Below are 25,398 nucleotides of genomic sequence, written 5' to 3'. Positions count from 1 at the left end.
CTTTTTCTGGCTTGTAATAATGATTTAATGAGAAATAACAGCAACGAAAAATGTGTTGTACTGCAAATGTTTGCATTCCGTGACAGGATTCTATTTCTGGCATGTACAATGTACTATAGTGCTTCTGCGCCCAATGTTAACAAAAAGTGTTTGAATGTGGCAAAGTGACATTTTTTTTTTTTAACACGCATGTGCGTCGTTTTATGGTTGGATGAAGTCAGGTGTCAGATGTATAATTATACTACTTACATGTACATGTACTAAGTTTCCTAAATGATAACAAAATATATCATTCCATCTCGTGACTATGTTGAATATTTTGTCAAGCTGAACACTCCCATGTTTGTAATAAATAACAAACATTGTGTGAATTGTATATGACTACAGAATGTGTACGCATTTAATTTAGCATTCTTGTAGCTAACACATCGCCAGAATGCATATCAAAGATTTGTGGGAACACGCTAACCCCTGAACATTTGGGTTGCTGGCATAACAGACTGGTTAGGACAATTACATGCAAACATTCACTAACTTTGTGAACAAAGAAACAGCAAATACAGGATCGTATCACTATCAGGTGCGTGTCTGATAATTCTTCACTAAAGTGTAGAATTTAGTTTAGCTTAGAATTTAAGTAGTTTTTAATGAAATGCACTTTCTGCAGTAAGCAATTATTTAAACTTATTTCTGTTTTCATTATTTCAAAATTTACCACATAGAAATCTACGCATTCATATCGTGTTTAACCTTTTGACAACCAACATAAACTTTCATCACCTTCACAAGAATAACACAACACAACACAACACAACTTTGCACATAGATGCTTCAAACTAATGTGCAGATTTGATTAGTTTTGGGTAAAAATCTGTTCAATATTAATTACCTAATTTGCATAATGATTAATCAATTTTCGGCTTTTCCACTGATATCTCAAGTACTAATCATCACATTTCAATGACAGTTGGTACATAGTTACTTAAGGACTGTGCAGACCCCCTGATTAGTTTTTAGGTAAATATTTGTGCATACTAATTACCTTATTAGCATAAATAGTTAATTTTCAGCTTTTTGCCTGATATCTCAAGTACTAATCATCATATTTCAATGAGACTTGCTACATAGATCTTCTAGGACCATGCAGAGACCGAATTAGTTTTAATTGGATATTAATTACCTAATTTGCATAATGTTCCACTGATATATAAAAAACGACAACTTGGATTTTAATGAAATTTTTAAAGAGAACTATGCAGAGACCAAATTAGTTTTTGGTAAATATTTATGCTATTAATCATCTAATTAACATAATTAATTAAGACTGATATCTCAATTACTGATCATCACATTTGAATAAAATTTGGTACATAATTGCTCTAGGACAATAGACAGGCCTAACTAATTTTGGGTTAAAATTTGTTCATATTAATTCTCTAATTAGCATAATAATTCCAAATTTTTTTGTTTTGTTCTGTTCAATATTAGTTACCTGATTTACATAATTAGTTTTCAGCTTTTCCATCAATATCTCTTGTACAAATAATTTTGAATTAATTTTGAATGTGTCTTCAATACACACAGGAGTTCTTTCTAAGCTTTCTTTGTTACTGTAAGTTGAAGTTGGTGTGGTCTTTTTCTCTTAGAGAACAGTGTTTTCTCTTCAGTTTTGTGCTCCAATGAATGGAATTGCATTTCTGATAGAGCAAATATGGTACAAGCCTTTTATAGGTGTCATCTTTGACAGTAGTAAAATGAAAGTTAACTTTAAAATAACTTATTTGGTTGCTCTTATTGCATTTAATGTTTTGTTGGACATGATGATGAATACTCAATCTGTGTCTGGTTTGTCTATGATTTCTAGGTGACCGTGTTGCTCCCTGGCTATTGTGCAGGTCAGAGGTCAAATGGATGGAGCATTGTGTATAAAATCATTGTGTAAATATGATTATCTTGTTTAAACATCAGTCATTGAAACCTCAGTGTTTTTAGTCCTCGTTCAGACGAAGTCTGAAAACGGGGACTTATAATTCTGTCTCCGTCTGTCCGTGTGTCCGTCCGGAGTCATATCTCAGAATCTCTTGGACCGATTTCGTTCATTCTTTGCATGTGTCGAGTACTTTATGTGGGACATATGCACATGCAGTGGTTTAGCGATTCGATTCAAAATGGCCGACTGGTAGCCATCTTGTTTTTTGAAAATGTCGTATTGTGGACATGCTTTGTCAGTTTTCATTCAAACTTGGTACATAGATTACTGTAAAATGACTAATTTTCACTGGGTTTAAATTTCACTGATTTACCATTTCAGGCATATTCAGTGGGTCTTAAATTCACGGTTTCGTCATTTAGATAATGTGTGTTATGCTAAATTTTACATATTCACTGTGTTTTAATTTAGCGCATTTTTCCAGTCAGCGAAATAAGCTAAATTAAAACCCAGTGAATAATTACCCCCTTTACAGTATACATGTTAGGATACATGACCTCCAACTGTCTGTCCGTGCGTGCGTCCGTCCGTCCGTGCATGCATCCGTGCCGAGTCGTATTTCAGAATCCTTTGGACCAATTTCGTTCATTCTTCGCATGTGTCTAGTACTTTATGTGGGATCTATGCACATGCAGTGGTTTAGCGATCCGATTCAAAATGCCGCCTGGCAGCCATTTTATTTTTTGAAAAAGTCGTGTTTTGGACATGCTTTGTCAGTTGTCATTCAAACTTGGTACATAGATTATTCATGTTAGGATACATGTCCATGACTATTTATTTCACAATTGGATCAAAGATTTTATGCGGTATCTTGTTAGTTTTCATTCAAATTTGGCACATACAGGTACGTTATACATGTTAGGATGCATGTCCATGACAATTTGTTTCAAAATCTAGTCAAGGATGGCAGCCATCTGACTTTTTGGCCTTACTACTATATTTACACAATTTATGTACCATTTTCATTCGAATTTGGCACATACATCATATACATATCAGTGTGTTTCATAATCAGATCAAAGATGGCCGAATAATGGCTGTTTTTATTTTTGGCCATATTACTACTACACGGAACACGTGTTTTGGTGTAAATAATCTGTTGTATATGCCACTTGGAACTCAAGTTTCAAGGACACGCTCGCGACAACCCCTCCGCTTTAATATGACAAGCACAAAGAGAACTTTCAAACATTTAACGGGGACTGTGTCATTTTCATTGACTTGTTTTCATGTAAGTCATTCTTTTTGTTTGTATGTTTTTTTTATATTTTTTTCTTAGTTACAAGGGAGGAGGTTTGGGGTATTACCCCGGTAATCAGGAAATTTATTAGTGTTTCAGAGTTTCAGTGACTTTTGCAAATGTTGTCTTCTGAATCCCTTAAATTTTTCAAATCACAAAATGTACATCTAGCAGTGAAAAAAAAAATTACATTTATTTATTCATTTATTTTATTTATTGACTCTTACACAGTCCACAGAGGGAAAGAAAATGGTCACAAAGTACAAGAAAAAAATAAATATACAAACAATATACTAAATAACAAAATACAATCACTAAATTACTAAATAATACAAAATCAAAGTAAGTAATATGAGATTACTAAGTTTGCTAGTGTCCATGAATTTGGTATGTAGAGACTTGCTTTTTCAAATTTAATTGAACATGCAACAAAATAATGCACTGTATTTGCCCTAATAGAAGTACATTGAATTATTCTGTGAAAGCTATATTGCAAAAGTTGATATTCTAAATCATGCTCGATTCTGACTAGCAAATCTTATCTCATTTATGATGTACGAGTTCAGGAAAAAGTCTGATGAAAAGTAGCGTTGAAACCATTTTCTGCAATCTAGCAGCCTAATGTAGTTTGAAGAAAAGGAAATTGAATGAAATCAAAAGAAAGCAGAATTGTATTAAGGAAATGTTTGTGTGCTCAAGTCATTCAGTAAAAAGGAAATTGGAATTTTAAAGTAGCTCTCTAGGAATAGGAAATGCCGAATGTTCTGAGGGAGGCTCATAGAATACTGTTGCTATTAAATGTCGTGTGTCATTCAATGTCATCAGTCATTTGGTGCATGTAACTACAAACAAAGTTGTGTCGAGTTGTTCTTACTCCATCAGATCTTTGGTGTTAGTGATGGCCCACCCCCTCTCCAAAAGACTTGCGTCGTCAACACACCCGGCATCTACGATGACCTTTTGTAGCAAACATCATTCTAAGCAATGGAGCTCAGCCAGCTTTACCACAACTCAATTTTCTTGTGAAAGGCTACAGACACCTGTGACTTGAGTCATTTGTATCATGTTTAACCACGTCATATCTCTCTGTTAATCCAATGGAATGGCAACAAATAACTTTTCATTCATTTCACTTCTATAGAATCTATGCTAATATGGGCTTGGCAGAAATGCTGAAAAAAAAAGTACTTTCACTGGATATTAGTTTTGATGATTTAGCGTTTCAGCAAAGATTTATTAATCCAACCAAAAATTAAGTATTCAACAATGAAGACCGTATCTATGTCAGTGGATCTTGAAATTTCTGGTTTTTGATTATGTGACTCGCTATGTTGTAGTGATTATACCAATAACTGAAATGTGTTTATAATGTTAAACAACTTATTTCAAATATGAACTCGCGTCTCGTATTAAGTCATACAGATTTCTGTTGAATATCCCGTTGCTTTCCATAGCCATCTATCGCTTGCTATTCTGACTATGCACTTCTCTAATGGTTTACAAGTCTTTGCAGTTTTTCACATCATCCATCCTCCGACAATTGTACAATGATCATACAGTCTGTGTTATATTGCACATCATGTACATGTGTTCATTGCATAGGTATATACTATATTTATATGGCCATTGTGGGAAAGCAACTTTAAAAAACCTCATCAATTTTAACTACTTAATACCTTATTCGCTGTATGGACTTGTGTACATAACAGATGTGTTTCTATGAAAAAGTAAAATGCAGGCTATTTTTGGTTTATTTGCATTTCTATTAGAGATGCGCTTCTAATGGAACAAATATGGTACTTAATATGGAATGAAGCCTGACAGGGAATGATATTATTAAACACTTTTCTTTATTTTCTACCACCTTCTCTAACAATTTAAATGTATACCTAGGCTTGAACATTAGTATTCATGGGATGTCAAACACTTGCTTTGAACTTCAATTAAAATTGTGAAGGAACTGGCTATTAAGATGGGTCATCTATACAGTGGACTTTGTGGTTGCTGTGAATTTTAAGCTCTGATATACCATTTATTTAATTTTGCATGTTTGTGATGCTGTCATAACAACGAAAATACCAGGATGTAGACCTTTTGAGGTCATAAAAGTAGGTTATTTGTTTTGTGTGGACTGTCCAGCAATTATTGCTGATATCACATAATGCATTTGGCTCTTGTGCAAAGTTCAAGAGTCTGGCCCAATTTTCTATTCAACTGAATAGGAATCTTCTAGATAAGATGTTGGCGCCAGCTTTACATAGAAGATTGCCTTGAAGTGCAAATGTTTAAGCAGAAGGGCTAGACAAACTGTTAAACAATAGTGGGAGACATGCTTGTATCAGGTTGCTGTGCTTGGTTGTCATGGAAATCTGGTGTTAGTTGTTCAGGAGTCGCCTTTCTGGCTGTTAACTGATAGGAGTTTGGATTTTGATGTGCATTTTCAATGCTGAGAAACAGAAAAATCAGTGGAAATAAAGCCATTTGTGAACATGTTGGAATGTATGAATGAAATCAAATACAGGATTTCACATTTCTTTTTAAAGTGAACATCCTCCATGGCATAGAACAGAATCATTGAATCTTGCAATTATTTCTTTATGCAAGTAAAGTGATATATGTAATTCCTCACAAATTAGCTGAAAATGGCTTTCATCAAAATTTAAATGAGTATAATGTCTGATGAAGCTTGTTAGATTGTATGGATTTTCTCTTAATGACCTTTTCTCTCTCTCCAGTTTAAAATGAATTTAATTTCCATCATACCATCATGGATAATTGATTGTATTTGTTTGTTGAATACAAATTCCTAAATAATATAAGGTTATTACGAATGCACGCAGACAGTACAGCGGCAGTATTATAATACATCTTTTCCTACCAAGGATACATCATGGGAATGCCAAAATCTAAAAGTTTAGAGCAGAATCAGCTAACTTCTTTGTATGGAGTCTGGTCAAACCCTGGTGGCAGCCATGTTTGTTTTTATTATTAGAGGACGCACGCTGTAACTTATGGCGTTATGGTGACAGATATATAATATGCAATATAAAAATAAAATGTCTCAATGCTTTTTCATACACGATGTCTGTCTTGTATGTGGCCATATTTACGTATTGTACCACATTCGATTTACTAGTCACATATGCGTAAATGATATGGGTGTACCTACATGTGTATGGTCAAAATAGGTCAATTTTAATTATCAGAGATAACAATAAAATCACTTTTTGGTTTATTTGTGTCCTGGTTTTAATAGCGAAAGATTGTTTTGATAATCTTACACTTTGAAGTATGTTCACAATTGTTGCTGAAAAGATTCAATACAATACTGGTTAACAATTCATAAGTGATTTACAATTATATCTGATTAAAATTTCCATACAACAGTTTAAAATCTGCATAATGACAAATTGTGAAAATAAACTTACGATTCAAACAGTTGGTCACATGGATAAGAGTGGTATAACAAGTTTATACCGAAATTTAGTTTTAGCTTTCTAACAGAAGTGTAAAGAGCAGGAGAAGGAGAACAATGAATTAAAAACTCTTCATCACTTTGAGGATGTGACTTTTTGGAAAGTTAATGTGCATTTGAAGTTACAAACGATCAGTTTCATGTATAGTTAAATCGAGTGGGTTGTCACCTGCGCACTTGCGGGAATTGAGTCCCAAGCTACGATGACACGCGTTAAAAACACAAAGGCTTATGGGTAGACGCTTGTTTGTAATCAATGACTTGCCAACTGACACATGTGCAGGTGACTACTCCTTCGCTTGTTTCCCATGTATGCCTGACAAAGTGCATCATAGTTTCTTTAGAATAATTGTCAATAAAAAATATGAAAAAAGAAAGCGACACTGCATGCTTTATTAGTTCGTTAATCAGAGATCATGCTGCATGTTGCTATGACAACTAATTGATTGCCATCATCCTTCTACATTATGACAACATGTGCATTTCAATTCTTCTATACAAGTTGAAAAAAAGACTTTTATGTTCTATTTTTTCAGGAAGTCTAGGCATTACATACCTAGGGCTTGCATGTAATTTGCATCTTTTTTATTAGCTCCGCTGTCGACTTTGTCGAGCGGAGCTTATCATATGAGTGATTGTCCGTCGTCGTCGTCCGTCGTCGTCGTCCGTGTCAATGTTTTACTTTTTCGACTTCTTCTTGAAAACTACAAGCCTGAATGCTTTGATACTTGGTGTATATGTACCTTGGGTAGACCTCTCTCAGATTTGTTCATTTCATGATGATATCTTCAATTCTCTAATTTTGGTGAATATTTTTGTCATTTTTGGTAAAAAATTAAATTTTCGACTTCTTGTTAAAAACCGCAAGTCCAATTGCTTTGATATTACATATATAGGTACTACATGTGGACCTCTCTCAGACTTGTTAATTTTGTAATGATATCATCAATTTTCTAATTTTGGTGAATATTTTTGTTATTTTTGGTAAAAAATTAAATTTTCGACTTCTTGTTAAAAACCGCAAGTCCAATTGCTTTGATATTACATATATAGGTACTACATGTGGACCTCTCTCAGATTTGTTCATTTTGTAATGATATCTTCAATTCTCTAATTTTGGTGATTATTTTTGTCATTTTTGGTAAAGTGATATTTTCAACTTCTTGTTAAAAACCGCAAGTCCAATTGCTTTGATATTACATATATAGGTACTACATGTGGACCTCTCTCAGATTTGTTCATTTTGTAATGATATCTTTAATTCTCTAATTTTGGTGAATATTTTTGTCATTTTTGGTAAAAAGTGATATTTTAAACTTCTTGTTATAAACCGCAAGTCCAATTGCTTTGATATTACATATATATGTACTACATGTGGACCACTCTCAAATTTGTTCATTTCATGATGATATCTTCAATTCTCTAATTTTGATGAATATTTTTGTCATTTTTGTAAAAAGTGATATTTTCGACTTCTTGTTAAAAACCACAATCGTTTATGGTGAAAAATTATATTTTTGAATTCTTGTTGAAAACAGCAAGTCCCATAGCATTGATACTATGCATATTGTTCATTTTCTAATGATATCTTCTGTTCTTTAATTGAAATGTGCATTGCTAACAGCGGAGCTATCTCAGCCGAGAGGCTGCTTGTTTTTATGTTCTTTTTTGCAATGGGTTGTTCTACTTGGTCTTCCACAATAAGTTCCCCCCCCCCCCCACCTTCTCTCTACACTGCTGGTATCACTGCTTGAAATAATGATAATGATTTGTAGCCAAGTTGATGCCACATGGATTAAAGTTTACTATCTTTTCTTCATAATTTCATACACTAATGCCGTGACACGAGATTTTGGAAACATTTTGAGATCCCTAGGTATTTGAATTCATCCAGGCTGGTTTTTTGCACCATGTTTTATTTACCATTGGCACTTGTGCTTGGAATTTCCGCATACGAAAAAAGTCTTGCGAGTTCGTCCTCTGACACTGTTGCTACATGTGATGAGAGTAAGATGCAAGTAAAATGTATGGTATGCGATTGGAGTATTAACATGTGTCAATGCACCATATGAAATGATTGTCAATGGGCTTCTCAATATATAATTGTACCAGTTGATTTTGTATGCAAATCCAGGCACAGTAAATGTTGAGTATTCATTAGTATACCCAAGAGTTTTGTTTCTTAACCATTCATCGAAATACAAAGTACATTGCAAATTAGTATTTAGTCTTTAAGTACGTACAGTTTTTCGTCAGTATGCCCAAGACACCACAAATAATCTCTTCAAATTTCAATCTATATGCAAGTTTTTTCTCAATATATTCCCTTTTGCAAGCGCAGTAGACCTTTGATTGTTGTCGGTATCTTAGGAATTCTGGAAAAAGGAAGTTATTGAAAAGCCAAATTTAATTGCGGTTTGGCTACAAAAGAAATTTTCCTGTTACAACCTGCATCTTCTGGGAAATCATTTCATGCTTTTCATCCAGTCATGAGTAGGCAGTAGGTGGATAAGTATTGTCAAAAAGTATGGTGAGCAAATTATACTAGGAACAACTCAAATAGATACATGTAGTTGTCTTAAAAACACTCAAAACTACGTAAATTGTTTACTGTAGTCCAATCATAGGTGGCAGCATAGACCCTCTAACAGAGGGTCTATGGTGTTAGTTATTTTCTTTCTGCCTTTTGAACATTGAAGATCAAGTTTGTACATGTGATTCCTTCTTTATTGACTTATTAAAGTTTGTCTTCTACTTCTCCCAGCATCCAATTAATGACAATTGTCATTAGAATAGAAATGCATTTTTCCTGGCATTTACAACATTTATTTTCTACTAAACAAGTAATTTTGCTAACGGTAGACAACAGTGACTATCGATACTTTTCTAATCCAGTAAGCCAAATTTACCACAATATTTTCTTATCTGATTTGGTGGCTAGCATTGTGTTTGCATTGTATAAGGCATACAAGTAAAATTGGTATGTAATGGAACTTCAAGTGAGTAGCACTTACCAGTAACCATAAGGATGAATTTGGCTCATGAATATTCATGAGCTGTAATAGCACTACCATAATTACTGAGTGCCCTTGTCTTTTTGCATACTTTAGTCTGCTGGAATCCCATTATAAAACTGCTGTTGAACATACCCTAGATATTGTGCACTGCAAAAGACTGTACATACTTAATTATTAACATGCTAGAGTTGTCGGGATGGCTGTCTGTGAATTATTAGAATATTTTAAAGCTGATTACTGGTATAATTATTTTCGAAGCCGTGACTATTTGTGTCCAGAAGACTTTTGCATGTTGTAATGTCTGATCTGATATTGAAGTACTTTTATAATCACATTTGAATTTGAATGTTTGGATAGGAAATTAATGATAATAGATGTATTACATGTATTATTGAGTATTGAAGAAGTGAAATTGATTTTACAAATACGAATTCTATTAAATAGCACACTGTCCTTTTAATTAGGTTTCACTTGAATGGGTAATGTACAAAAAAATTACATCTTAATTATTATTGTATACGAACTACATCCAGTGGTTGCAATCATGTTTCAACTCTCTGAGCACCAATGTCAACTTTAATCAATGTTCACAATTTAAAAAATTGCATAATTGTACTCGTATTGTTTCCAAAATTTCCAAAGTTAATTTAGTTCAAAATTATCTAAAAGGTTATAAAAAAAATAGGCAAACTGTTGCACCAAAAATTATGGATTTCAAAAAGTTAATATTTGATGATTCCTGTTCAATATAAAAGATATTTGTGTAAAATGATGGTTCCATCTGTCTTTTACTTTACTTCACTTCAGTGGCGTGTAAATTCTTGCTGAACTATGGATGATCAGTCATGTACTAAATGATGATGATTTCAGGGAATATAGATATACTGGTGTTCAACACCTACATACTATGGTTTGCGTCATAAGCTTGTTTCCTTGTAAACTAATGAGCACATTGTTGAAATACAGAGTCCTGATATTTTAAAGTCAAAGTTGAAATCTCTGCAGTGATGTCAGAGAATGACATTTGCTCTGTAGACTGAATGACTACCTCCTTCATCGCAGTAGGCTGTTTTGTAATATTCACTGTAATATTATCCTTTTGCTAAAATGCCCACCGGCAGTTCACAAATCCCTTTATGGTCAGATGAAGCTTTGAGTAAGATTTGTATGGGTTTCACACATACATGTACACTTACAACTTGTTTTCATGCACGAGAGGCTGCATAAATATAATGATCTTTATTTTCAAAACAACTGTTGGCACGTGATGTTATGCTTGTTTTTCAAACTTTTAAATAAACAAGATGCCTAGAATAACCATGTCTCAAATTATTGAGTGGGATTTTTGTGAAAACAACTGGTTTTAAAATAACTTGACAGTACTCAAGTTAGGTTAAATTTTTAGGTGTTTTGTTGTTTTTGGTACTTGACTCCTTTTGACTCCTATGTGTGGAGCACACAATGGTCGTTGCAGTTACCTTGGTGTATTATAATTTATTATATGCAAATAATATGCAAATTTATATGCTGATTAATATGTAAATTAGCTGTCGTCATTAACCAAAATCATAGGGAGATCGTGCATCTCAAACTCAGCTATTTTAGATTTCAGGTTATCTGGTTTTACAAAACTTATCTTAAATTTTTAAAATATTTTACAAATATTACTCATTTGTACTTTATATTTCTCCAACACCCTCACAGGAGTAATTATTATTTTAGAGATTTTTTTCTCTAAATATTTATAAAATAATAGTGATTGCACAGACAATCAAATTCTAGCAAAATAAACATATTTTTTTTAAAATTAATTTTCAGTTGATCGATAGACTCTCCACTGTAAGGTCTATGGTTGATCTTAAATTAGAAAAATACATAACAAATTCACAGTACGTTGCACCAACGTCAATTTGACGAGGAACAATGTTGGCTTTCCAAAAGGGATTTACTTGCATGCAAGTTGAGACTATCGGTAATAAAGCAAATTGAATGGTTTCAAAAGTTAGTGTCGATAACCTCTGATCTACAGCTACACTAGTTATGTATATCTACAGATCTATAAATAAAACAATACCGGTACATGCACAGTAAAAGCATTAAATTCCGAACACTCACTGTAAAAGAATTAATTATTCACTGGGTTTTAACTTTGCTTAATTCGCTGACTGGAAAATGCGCTAAATTAAAACCCAGTGAGTATGTAAAATTGAGCATAGAACACTTCTAAATGATAAAACCATGAATTTAAAACACATTGAATATGCCTGAAATGCTTAATCAGTGAAATTTAAATCCAGTGAAAATTACCATAGTCATTTTACAGTATTTTTTGGAATGTGCAACCATTCTTGGAGAGCAGAAAAAGATTGCATGTGATGAGAAAAATGTATTATTCTGATGTAACAACAAATAGATATACGAAACATGTATTAAAAAAAAGGAAAATATTATTACAAATATGTGTATGTAAATATTTGTCAATGCAAACTGAATACTGTAGAATACTTTATTTTCGCTTAGAATTTATTTTCGCTGAAGGGATGATTCCATGAAAATAAAATCTAGCGAGTATACTTTTTTTCCGATATTTCACATTAAACTCATCAAAAATCAATGAAAATAAATTCCATACAAAACTGCCCAAAAAGCCTTTTCAGCAAAAATTAATTCCAGCGAAAATAAAGTATTCCACAGTGTTATTGTGCAGTTTGATTGATGGCAAACCCAAATACTAGTATTAGACATGTTCTATAAACTGTTAAATATACATTATTTTTTCCCATGGATTGTATTATAGTATGTGAAATGGATTATTATTACTTGATGGCAACCATAATCAGTGACTGCGTAGTCACTAATATTGTGAAAGTCTGGTGGTGAAAAGGCTAAACCTGAATTGTTAGCAGCCAATTGTTTGTATGAAATAGTTTCCTGTGTTATGTAACCATATATGAAAACATGTCACATGGTAGTCATTGACAATTATTTTGTTGACGATCAAAGCACTGCTGACGGTGTAAACACATATTAGGAAGTAACATTTTCACACCATTACATTTCCATTAGAACAATACAAAATGCCACTCAAACATTTTATAAATATTTTGATTTATTTATTTTGACTTGCTTGCTGTCGAATACAACTTTATTTGTAGATCTGTCATGTAGAATGTTTGAGTGTTGGTAATGTTTGCTTGCTGAATAGTTTTTTGATATTTCAAGTAGTAATCATCACATTTCAATGACACTTGGTACATAGATGTCATAGGACACTGCAGACCTGATAGTTTTTAGGGTAATATCAGTATATATTAATTAGCTAATTTGCATAATTAATTTTCAGCTTTTGATATTTCAAGTACTAATCATCACATTTCAATGACACTTGGTACATAGATGTCATAGGACACTGCACAGACCTGATAGTTTTTAGGGTAATATGAGTACATATTAATTACCTAATTTGCATAATTAATTAATTTTCAGCTTTTGATATATCAAGTAGTAATCATCATATTTCAATGAGACTTGCTACATAGATCTTCTAGGATTATGCAGACACCTGATTAGTTTTAATTGGATATTAATTACCTAATTTGCATAATGTTCCACTGATATATAAAGAACCACAAATTGGATTTTAATGAAACTTTTAAAAAGAACTATGCAGAAACCCAATTAGTTTTTGGTAAATATTTATGCTTATTAATTACCTAATTAACATAATTAATTAACACTAATATCTCAATTATTGATCATCACATTTGAATAAAATTTGGTACATAAATGCTCTAGGACAATAGACAGGCCTGATTAATTTTGATTAATATTAATTCTCTAATTAGCATAATAATTCATAATTTTTTTGTTCTGTTCTTTTCATATTAGTTACCTCATTTACATAATTAGTTTTCAGCTTTTCCATCAATATCTCATGTACAAGTAATTTTGAATTAATTTTTAATGTGTCTTCAATACTCTCAGCACACGGGAGTTCTTTCTAAGCTTTCTTTGATTTGCAAAATTTACTCTATAAATAAATGCAGATATTTCCCATGGTTTGCCATTGTGCATATTATAATCATAGAACTTACTTAGAGATCACAGCTATTCTATGGTTAGAAAAAATATTTTTTAATGATTTAGTATACAGCCATTTAATTTTTTATTGGTTTATATGCACATCTATTGGAGTTTCTTATAGAAAAAATATGGTAAATGCTTTTATAGTATTAATTAATATTTAATAAAACTTGATATCTTGTTTTTAAGTGTTCTGCTATTTATAAAAGTTCCCAATATGGTTTTCAACAGTGTAAATCCATAAGGGAGAGTGGTGTTTGGGCCAATATACGTGCATGTGCAATTCTAAAATGCTTAGTTGTACAGGAACTGTGTATCACTGATGGTGCCTCATTTACATATCTGCATGTGTTTTGAATAATTAATGAGGTTTTTCAATTTTTGTAAAATGAGTACTGGTACCTGTTATTGCTGGGAAAGGATTGACCAGCTTTGTTATTAGTCCAAGAAAATTATTCAGCTTGGAATGTTTATGAATCCCTCATTAGTATGCAAGAATTTACTAAGAAAATTATTTTTTTTGGAGTAAATCGTAGTGTATTTTACTTATGAAAGGTCAAAAAGTTCAGGGAGATTTTATGAAAATGTGTGGATGTTAACAGAATGTCGTGTGGTCACAGTTGTGCAATAAATGATGGACTACAATGTATTTTGGGCGTAGCTATAAAATGTGTTACACGTGTGCATGATTCCAATAGTTTGTGCTGTGAAGAAACTCCACTAGTTTTTAATGGTTATCTGCTTCAAATAGTATATTTTTCGAAAGAATATGTAGGTGATGGCACTGTACCGGTATCTTCGATGCCATGGTCAATCAAACAAGTGTTAGCGATCTTGGGATCATTGTGTTTTGGAGTTACAACAAAAATAAATACCTACTTCTCTGGACTATGGTTCTAGCTCAACTCCTAATGAAATAGATCAGGAAAAGTCTCTTTCTCTGTAAAGCACATGTTCAAAAATAAACCTTGAAAAAGAAGCCATCATTTATAAATATTGTGTCGTACAAGGATAGATACATAGGTGTGCCAATGATTGGACTAGCTTGAGGGCCAGGAAGGAAACATAAAAAAAAATCGTTCTACCTTGATGGCTCATCAGTTAATATATTTTGTCCTGCATGAACGCTATTATACATGTAACTGGTTTTTTTTCCCTTAGGGCGTTCACCACATTCACGTTGCTCTTATAATCAGTCCTGTGAATTTGGGTCAAAATGAACCATAAAAATATGCTGGATTCCTAGCACAGAAATAGAAAATTGAATATATTTTTTTTTTTACCTTTCAGTGATTGCTTAGGATTATTCAAACATATCAATTTATTTGCTTGTTTATTTTTAGTGCCTATTAAATCCTATTCAGATTAATTTTTCTTCTGCTGTATTCTTCATTACATTGGCTTTTCTATAAACGCGTTTAAAAGTCAAATACTGTTAAATACTTTATTTTCACTTGGAATTAATGTTTGCTATTTTTGCTGAAGCAGTGATTCAGTGAAAATTAAATCCGGCGAATATACTATTTTTCCTATATCTCACATTCTACTTGCCAAAAATCAGTGAAAATAAATTCCATACGAAACAACCAGTCTTTTCAGCGAAAATTAATTCCAGCTAAAATAAAGTATTTTACAGTACTGTATTTGTTTGAAAAAAGGCTTTTTGACTCTGAATTCTTTCATTAAACAAACCATTTAATAGCAAGTGTAAATCTTTATTTTGGGTGGTCTGCATATTGCTGTATGTGATGTGGAATTATCATTTTGGTAACTGCATTGGATTGTCTTGCATACTTTATGTAGCAGTGTTTTATTATTGGCAGTTATTTTTCAAATGTTTGGTGGTCCACTCTGGTTTCGGTAAGTTAAAAGGCATCGGTGTCCTTGCATATTCTTCTTCGCATCGTGTAACGTACAGAGTTTATTCAAACTCAGATTGGCAACAAGTGATAACCAGTAGCTTATCACAACAAACGTTCAACTGTGATCAACCCCAAGATGTATTCTGTCCACTAAGAGCCCTCTACATTTTCTTTTTTGAAAATGGCATCACATTCCCATGATTCTTAATAATAGAAATATTTGGCTGAACATAACGCTATTCTCAAAATGGCCTATCCTCGGGGGTGGACATCCGTGCATTTTCTACCGCCTGGCAAACCTCGCGGTGAAAACAAAGACCAAAAACTCGCAGAAAACGGTACTTTGCGATGGTTGTTGAGAATCCCTTGAACAGTGTAACAAGATTAGCCCTATGTGTGTAAAATACATGAATTTGGTTGTTCAAGATTACTTCAAAGTTGAGTTTGTGTTCTCGAGTTTTCACCGGCTCCACCGGCGTTCCACAGCAGCGCGCACAAAGCCCATAGAAATTTGTGGTACAGTGGTGCGCGTCTTAGCAACGTAGAACGTCTATGACGTAGCTCCGCCCCGAGGATTGGTTGCTATGTACACAATCTTGTTTGGTGGGTCATACACATGAATACAATGTCCCTTTAAGTGCCACATACCAACATAGGTGGTTACATCCTCTGATAGGCTCATTATTACGTGACCTCGTACTCACTGACCTGCCAATTACGTGCATTCTTGAGGATTTGGTGATTTCAACATGTTTTATCATTAAAACTTTTTGAAGATAGCGGTTTCACTTCTTAGGTTTTCTTTTTCTCTATAGTAAGGGGGTATCAGTATTTACCATACTGAACTACTTCAGTGATTTGTATTAGCTCACTTGAAATTACGCTTTTATGGAAGTTTCATCGCAATCAAAATGATAGCGGGATGATTTAACTTAACAGTAGATACAGTTTTAATGTCCATAATTTCTAGTATTTTGTGGGAGAAATTTGGAAATCTGATGAGTCTATGCCTTTTAAGCCGATATGTGGCATGGTTGCACAAAGATTTGCTGGAACCAATTTGCGGTAATTCACTGGTGTCTTTAATGCAACAGAAAATCATGCATTGAAATATATATCTTGAAAAACATCTTATAATGGTTAAAAAAATTTGAAATTTCTACAAAAACAATCATTTTAAGGACGACGTCAAAAGATCGGTGTCGGATAAAAAACTTAATTCCTTTAGTTTTTTTCCAAACCCCCATACCCCCCACTGAAACTTAATTGATAAACATTGGTCATGGCGTCAGACTACATTCACCATTGAATACAAATTGATAATTATATATAGCAGTTGGTTGTCGGGTGGGTGTAAAAATATTTTACAAATGCACCTCATTTGACGCACAGATTTACACTTGAACCAAACCATTTTTTCTGTTTTTTTTCCTTTTTTGGTTATTTCTGTCCATGATTTGATAGAAAAAAAAACGAACTACAAATATACCAAGATTTTTTTGACTTCATTAAAAAATAAAATCGTTTTTGTCGGATGGAAACTTTTTGAGGTCAAAACCCCCCACCCCCAAACTAAAGCAAATAAATTTTTTATCCGACATCGATCTTTTGACGTCGTCCCTTAGAGGTTCCATCGTCAAAGACATGCACAAGTTCTTTTTTCTGAACAAAGTCTTAAAAAATCTTCAGATGTACCGGTAAGAGATTATGATTGAACATTTCAATTTTTGTCATTTAATTTTTTCATGATGTAAGGATATTTAAGAAGAACAAATTTATTCACAATTAAACAATTTTATTACTTTATGGTAACTTTATTCCATTTAACTGGGGGATTCAGTTTATTTTTATATGGTACATGTATATACTATACCTATAATTAAACTTTTAAAGTGTAAAACTACCTCAAATTTGAGAACAAGCTTTATGTAGATTAGATCGGAGTTCTCTTTTGAAGAATGCTGTGGTTACAGAGCTACGTAGTCTACTGTAAAATCTGTATTAGAAACCGCGGCTTCTATTAAAATGATACAATGCAATAGAGGGGATGCGGCTTCTATTAGAGCACCTACACATTTGAGAAATGATGAATTTTTGCTTCTCAATTATTCAAAAAGAATGGGTGCAACTTCTATTAGGGATGCGGCTTCTAATACAGATTTTACGGTAATAACTAAATAGTCGTAGATTATCCAAATGAAAAATAAAAAAAACTTAAATTATTCATGAATTAAACATGCCATTGATATTATTTCCTCTAAGAATACTTTATTGGGTTCAGTTGACTTGCTTTGCATCTTGATCCAATTGAAGATTATCGACTGGTTAACATTTTGGATATCAAAAACTGATAATGTTGGGGCAGTGTTCCCCTATCCCAAAATATCACCCTGAACCATGTGTATTTGAAAACAAAAAACGTGTAATTGGTAGTATGTTGTGGATATGTGTTGTTATTACTTAAGTTACTTGAAAAAAAAGGTAAATCAACTTCAGTTGAAAATAGTAAATGGAAACTTGATTAAAGATTTTTTTGTGAAAGTTGAGGGGTCAAAAAGTTAATGGAATTTCCACAAGAATTTCAATATATTAGTGCATGTTGCACCTGCTGTAAATTTAATACTTGTAATACACAATCTTGTATTCCAAAGTGAAAACTATTCCAGTTTCATTGACCATGTTTCAAGGAATCTATTTTGAGCTTAGATGTCTCTTTAAATTTTCCTTAAAATTCCAATAGACAATTTGGAACCGGGCCTTTCCTGTCAGAAATTACAATGTATTTGATGTGGTTGCAGCTGACCAAAAGGACTCCAGGATGCTTTTTACTGCACTATTTCTTTTCTCCCATCGTAAGCTACATTTAATAGCCCCGTGGTTCATCAATCATGACTTTTAATTTAAACGACTTTAAGTGCAATCTTACGTGATGGTGAGTTACTAGCTACGCTATAAAATGCAGAAAGTATACTGCTGCGTTTCAAACATGCTTTTATGATAACTTTGGCATAGTGGACAAGTAGATTGTATCAAAACTTTCTTGAATTAGGCTTGTACACAAAAATGATGGGTTATAATCTATTGCACCTCATTTTGTTCAGTAATTTTATTCAAATTTGTGGGTTTTTTATGTGTCAATTTCTCGTACAGTGCATAATATTCACATTTAGTTTTTGCATTTCTTATATTGAATCATTATATGTTGGAATTTTGTCATTATGACTTAATTATAACTCCAAGGTATAAAATTTATAAATTCTCAAGTTGTCTGGATAAAGATAATTGGTTCTGACAGATAACAATTATGTTTTAATTGGAGGTGGTAATGCTGGTAGTTGAGGTCAAGGGTTTTTGTTTGGGAGTCAGTAGTTGTCAGCTTGCAGTGATCATGTGAAAGTTACTGAGGTGCTGAAATATGTAGGGGTTAGAGTACAGAGAAAATAAATATTCTCATGTCAGGTTTTTATAATACATCAAATTGCTGTGTTACAAATTACGTTGTCATATAGTCATTTTTAGTATTGAAGATATAGCTGTACATTACGGTAAAGCATTTCCCAGGTTAATGTCTTCAGGATGAACTTAATTCATAACCTACCGAAAAAAGAATTTCAGGCTCCTGTTGAGCCTTGTATTGATGTCATTTCTGTTAATGGTTACCAGTCCCAAACTGCATGGAACCCCACCAGTGACATGCAGTTCTGAAACCTGTTATTTCACAATTGGATACACCCGCTAACAGCTGTGAATTGGGGGACTCATTGACCCAAGTATGTTTGGTACACAGAACACCGGATGTTCTTGGTAACTAACTGTGACAGCTGTCAAGTTTACACTAGTCCTAAAAAGCATGGCCTGCTTTGTGACTGACTGCTTTGCTGATGGATGCACAATGACCATTCAGGCGTAAAATAACTTGCTGTCTAATTATGGTATCAATGTGTGCTTCTGAGATAAATGATGCTAAATGAAATGTTTAAACATGCGCAGCGCAATTTATGAATATTTATCGGTCTTTGCTGTTGTCATTCATTTTCTACGTCACACATGTATGCATATCTAATATTTTTACATTATAAATTTGACTGGGTAAAATTATCATTAACCCTCTGAATACCAACCACAACTTTTGTCAACTTAACCTAACATAAATGAAACCCACACAATTGTTACTAGGTTTTTCCCAAGCAATGATCAAAACATTTAGGTAATGAAAAATTTCCATTTGGTCCCAACTTTGCCTTTTCACAACCATCTTTTCATCACAAGTTCACAAAATAGTCTTTTTTATAGTCTGCACTTTCGTTCAGAAGATTGGGACAAACATTTTGTCTTTTCCGAAAATATTGAAAAAAAATGCTGAAAATCTTGGGCAAGAAAGTCTGGTGGTGAAATGATTAACAAATGCTTGAAAAATGAGTGCAAATATGCAAAATTTTAGCCGAAAAATTGTCACATCCTCATGATAAATAAAAATGCCAGTTTACAGAAATACTTCAAGCGAGAGAATCTTCACCTGAGCATGCAAATAACCATCTACCCATGAGCCTTTATGTTTTCAGTGTGTGCTAGTGTTCCTTGGAGCTCAATTCCTGCACAGTTGACAACCTCTCTATTTTAAACTTTTCTTGCAAATTAATCCTCATGGTTAAATGCCTTTTTTTCTATTTTCACAGAAGAGTTTGATGTATATTTAGTGAATGCAGAAGAAGCTACAAATACAGAAATGAGGACACTTTTCCCTAAAATAGCCATTGAAGCTCACACATTAACATCAGATCTTTATATGGACTTAGCATCGTATGTGCAAGGAAAGGAGGTTGATGTAACTGACAGTGTCTCTAGTTTCTTTGATAAGCTCTTCCCAATGGTCTATGTTCATTATGTAAATACAAGACAAGTAGGAATGCCAGAGGATTACAGGGAATGTTTGATGCAGTCACAGCAGGAAATAAAACCATTTGGAGAAATCCCGCACAGACTAGCACTGCATCTACAGAAGTCGCTGCAAGCGGCGAGGGTTTTCATTCAAGCTTTGAACCTTGGAATAGAAGTGATTAACACCACAGATCATATAGTATTGACTAGAGAGTGCAGCAAAGCTCTGCTCAAGCTAAAATACTGCAGTTCCTGCAATGGATTGACTATGATAAAACCTTGTAACAGTTTTTGTCGTAATGTGATGAAAGGATGCCTTGCCAATGTGGCAGATATTGATCCTTTTTGGAGTGATTACATCACTGCTCTGGATGAGTTAACTGCAGGAATGCGTGGTGTGTATGATATACAGTACGTGGTACAAGACATGCACAGTAAAATTGGTGATGCAATAATGCATGCCATGGATTATGGACCTAGAATATCAACAGAGGTAAGTTTTCTTGCCAAAGTGATGTGATATACTTGCATGCCTTGCATTGTAAACGCGTGATATCAGCTCGTTTTAAGCTTCGTTCTCAAACTGCAGTGAAACACTGTCTGACATTTTTTGAGGATAGTATTGAAAGTTTAATATTGAATTATGCAGAGTTCGAAACAAAGAAGCCATAGACATAGATGTTCCTAAAATTGTCGGAGCTTTACTTTTCTTGGGATACAAAATGTGTAAGTTTGAAGCTAGGAGCCTGCATATTTAGCTCTGTGGATTGACCTCCATGCATAGGCATGTCGTCACCTGTATCTTAGACATGCCTGGACCAATCAAGAGCTATATCTCTGACATGCAGGGTCAATCACATTCAACTTTCACAACTTTCTTGGGGTGCATATGCTTCTCCGTTCATTTTATGATCTGATTGCAGATGACAAAATGGTGGCCATTTTTGTGATAAAAAATTATCAAGCTTTTTGAAACCAGATCTTGGTTGCTTGTGGATACATTTTGTTCAAATTTGGTTACATGCATTGAAATTTATTGGACCTTGATGAAATGTCATTTTGCTTTCTAAATTGGATTTTAAAAGTGCAAATGTGTTTGTATTCTAGGTGGTAACAAGCTGTGGAAGCCCACCACGACTTAAACGCAGCACGATAAATGAACTGTATGAAGCGCAAGATTTTAGCAGGGAATACCCGTTACAAAGTGAACCATCGACTCTTTATGACAGAATAAGATCCGTCATACGAAGTCTAATCAGCTCAAAAGACTTTTATAACACTCTAGCTGATGGAATCTGTGAAAAAGATAATTTTGCATTTCTAGTGGATTATAATTGTTGGAATGGAGAAGATAAAGGAAGGTGAGTTGTTTGAAATTATTTGATATAAAAAAAAACTTCTTTCATAATTTTTTTGGGTGCCAGGTAACATTTAATCCACCACTATCTCACATTCCTTTATTTGGCCGTTCATATTACTGCTTGTCTACCGGTGTCAATATTTTCTACTCCTTGAAAACGGCAAGTCCATTTGCTTTAAATTTTGGTATGTATGTACCTTTCTCAGGTTTATTCATTTCCCGGAGATATCTTAAAATTTTGTACTTCTTGAAAAATGGCTAGCTGAATGCTTCCATATTTTATATGTGACAATAAGTTTAATTTTCTAGTATTTTTCAATTGTCAAACTATACAGTAGAGCTACTGGTATATCAGCTAACAGGCTAATGTGGCATTCTCATAATGATCCATTTTTGGTGTTCAAATGAAGTTATAATTTGAATGTGAGACCTACTGTAAAATTTGTATTAGAAGCCACATCCCTAATAGAAGTCGCACCATTTTTTTTTAATAATTGAGAACAAAAAAAATCACTATCTCATTTGTGTATATGCTCCAATAGAAACCGCATCCCCTCTATTCATTGTACCATTTTAACAGAAACCGTGGCTTCCTATACAGATTTTACAGTACTGATCAGTAGGTCAGAGCAGCAGGAACTACTCGGCCAAAAGTTAATTTATGTATAGTGTACATACTTATTAACATAATCAAACCAATCAGCAGATCTAGAGTTTAATACAACGTCAGTTGAAAACCTTTACTGATAGCTACCGGTAAATTGAATTTGACATGTGTCAAAAATCACATGCACCTTAAAGCCCCAACTCGGTGACAATCAGGAATTGTCTCAGAGTGATGGAGTTTAAGCCTAGTTTTGCGTTTACACCCGTTTTTGCCCTAGGATAAGTGCTATGTAATGCTGAGGTTATCATAACACATCCCCCATCCACCTCGTCCACCCCTAATCTGAAACCTTGTTTTCCTTCTTTTCCATCATAATGGGACACAAAAACAATTCTTGTGTTCTCCCACCTAAACCAATTGCAAATCATAATTCACTCATTGGGGTGGTCGTCTTTAATTCATACAGTTGGTGACCTTAAAATGCACTTTTGATACAAGTACATGTTGATGATTTTCTTTAGAGTCTACAAGACGACAATGACCTAAAATTGTCACTACCAAATGCATGCATTGAGGCAGTCTTTGAAGCCATTAAGGCAGTGCATGGAAAATTCATATTCAGTGGCATGAAACTTTTATATGCAAATTATTTAAACAAAATTGAATGCCTTCCAAAAGTAATGCAATGAATTAAATTCTTTTGGTCTGGTTGGTAGTATACTGGCAATTATAATGCAAATACAAAACAGGTTTTAACATTAAATAAATAGGAAATATAAATGAACTACAGCTTTGAATGGTGATCTGTCTTATATCTCTGTTCTCAAAGCTGACCTTTCTGACTGGCTTACATCAGTGGTTGCCATTAACAAAGCTGATGGTATTTTCCCTGCCATGTCTGTTCTGAAGCAGGCTAACTCCCCAGATATCGTAAAACACAATCCACCTCTGCCCAGACACCCAATAGAATAAATGAAGAGACTGAATCATTCTGAATAATTTACCTTTCATATTGCATGAATACAATCGATTAACTCTTATTCTTTTCATTCTTGCGAGTTTAGCTTAAAGATTAGCATTTAACAATTTAAATTTTTTTTTTATATTGTGTCTTGATCATAAAATACTGCTTTTTGCCGCCTAAACAAAATCTTTATTTGTTTAGTGAAATCATGAAAGTGCTAGTGCATATGTTACAAATAATCTATATGGATAAGTAAATGAAGGTTCATGCACATTGGGATTTGTCGTCATCAAATGAGAATTTGCTGCCAAAATATCATATCTTGCGATAAAACATACTTGCAAGATGCAATATAAAACAAAATACAGTCAAATCTGTTTTTAGTAACCGTCCAAGGGACTTCATTAAAATGGTCTTTATAGCCATGATGTTGTTTTTATATGGAAGTTATTTCTGTATTTGACCAGAAAATGATGATTGTACTGTTGCAACATCACATTATTACATCAAGTCAACTTTATAGAGATATAGAGATAATCTTCAGAGTCATACTGTACATCACAGAATGCTCTTACCTAATAAATCATACCCATATCTTGCTGTCGATCACATTATAGTCTTTATTGTCTATATTGTGTGCAATCTGGATTTTTTTCCACCGATTTGTAAATTCCAAAAGTATATTTGCTTCATATTGTGCTGTTCAGTACCGGTATACAACATGTGGAGTAAAATGAGTGTGACTGTCTGTGTTAATCTGATAAACGATACAGGCTTTTAATTGGTAAGAGAATCTGTGGCACTTGCTGTCTGGATCACCTGATCCTGATGTGTTCGTCTTTATTTGGGATTTACATCGTGCCTACAGTCATACGAGTCTTCAGACACTTGCTGTCTCCGTAATCGGATTACCTTGTTTTTGCCCTCTTTCTCATCTTTCCAAAGTTCAATGTATTTGTGTGTGCAACATTATGGTTATATATACTCTTATTGGAGGGTGGTTACTGTCATCTAATGTACTGATAAATGTAGTGTTAAATTACACCATACAGAAAATTTCATGTAGTTATCAGTGTAACTGGTAAATTGATACCAAAATGTTCTACATATCACAATGCTGTATGGCATTAAAGAACTTGGCAGTGAGGCCTTGTTGGACTTCACTTCAGGGAAAAGTGTGTGTAAGCCTTCTTTTAAAAAAAATGTTTTGTTGGACTTAATGTAGTGTGGTGATGTCCAGTCCGGTCCAGTCCGGTCCAGTCCGTTTTCCTTTGGTTACATTGTTACAGTAGTGTTTTGTTGAAATTAGTAGTCACAACTCTTAATAGAGTTTAGTAATCTAGCACCTCTGTGAACAGCGTAGGGTATGGGTTGCATCTTACTAAAGAACTATATTCTTTTAAAACCCATTGTGAATAGTTGTCAAGTGGTAGTGTTTAAGCCATGTTTTGTGTTTACACCTGCTTTTTACGCAATAGTTACCCCAGTGCTGGAACGCAAAGGTGTTTGAACTCTGCCACCCGGTACTGGTATAAAAAAACACAAAAAACCGATGTGAATGCTCTATTAGTCTTCAAGGAGGCATGTGGGAGGCTTCGTACCCATTACATATTTAATAAACAAACGTAGAAAAGTGTACCAGAGAGGCTATTTTGTAAATTCTTGTAATTTAATGTGCAGCTCTTGTTCTGTATTAGCTGAATCGCTTGAAATAAACCATTCGTTTGTGTTTGATTCAATGCAAGTATGTATATAATCCATTAAGATGATCTTCTCATTAGACCATCAAAATAAATTATATATATATGCAGAAATACTTGAAATTGTAACTATCACGGTACATGTAGTTAGTCCCCATTCGGACGCAGTCCGAAAACGGGGACTTATGTTTTGCCCTGTGTGCGTCCGTCCGTCCGTGCGTC

The 25,398-nt window shown here is 33.7% G+C and overlaps 1 protein-coding gene across 1 annotated transcript in view; it reads left to right on the top strand.

The window, feature by feature from the left end:
* The window catches only part of LOC102807423 (glypican-5-like), a 49,188-nt gene that overhangs the window by 16,849 nt on the left and 6,941 nt on the right, over positions 1–25,398 (top strand). The window contains exons 3-4 of the mRNA XM_085500732.1: positions 20,344–21,038; positions 21,653–21,906. Coding sequence (XP_085356858.1) covers positions 20,344–21,038; positions 21,653–21,906 — 949 coding nt within the window. The remainder of the gene's footprint in view (positions 1–20,343; positions 21,039–21,652; positions 21,907–25,398) is intronic.

This window comes from Saccoglossus kowalevskii, chromosome 1 (assembly GCF_978046115.1).
Source record: "Saccoglossus kowalevskii chromosome 1, keSacKowa6.1, whole genome shotgun sequence".
Lineage (NCBI taxonomy): Eukaryota > Metazoa > Hemichordata > Enteropneusta > Harrimaniidae > Saccoglossus > Saccoglossus kowalevskii.
Note: the sequence above shows the minus strand (reverse complement) of the source record. Positions and strands in the feature narration are given on the sequence as shown.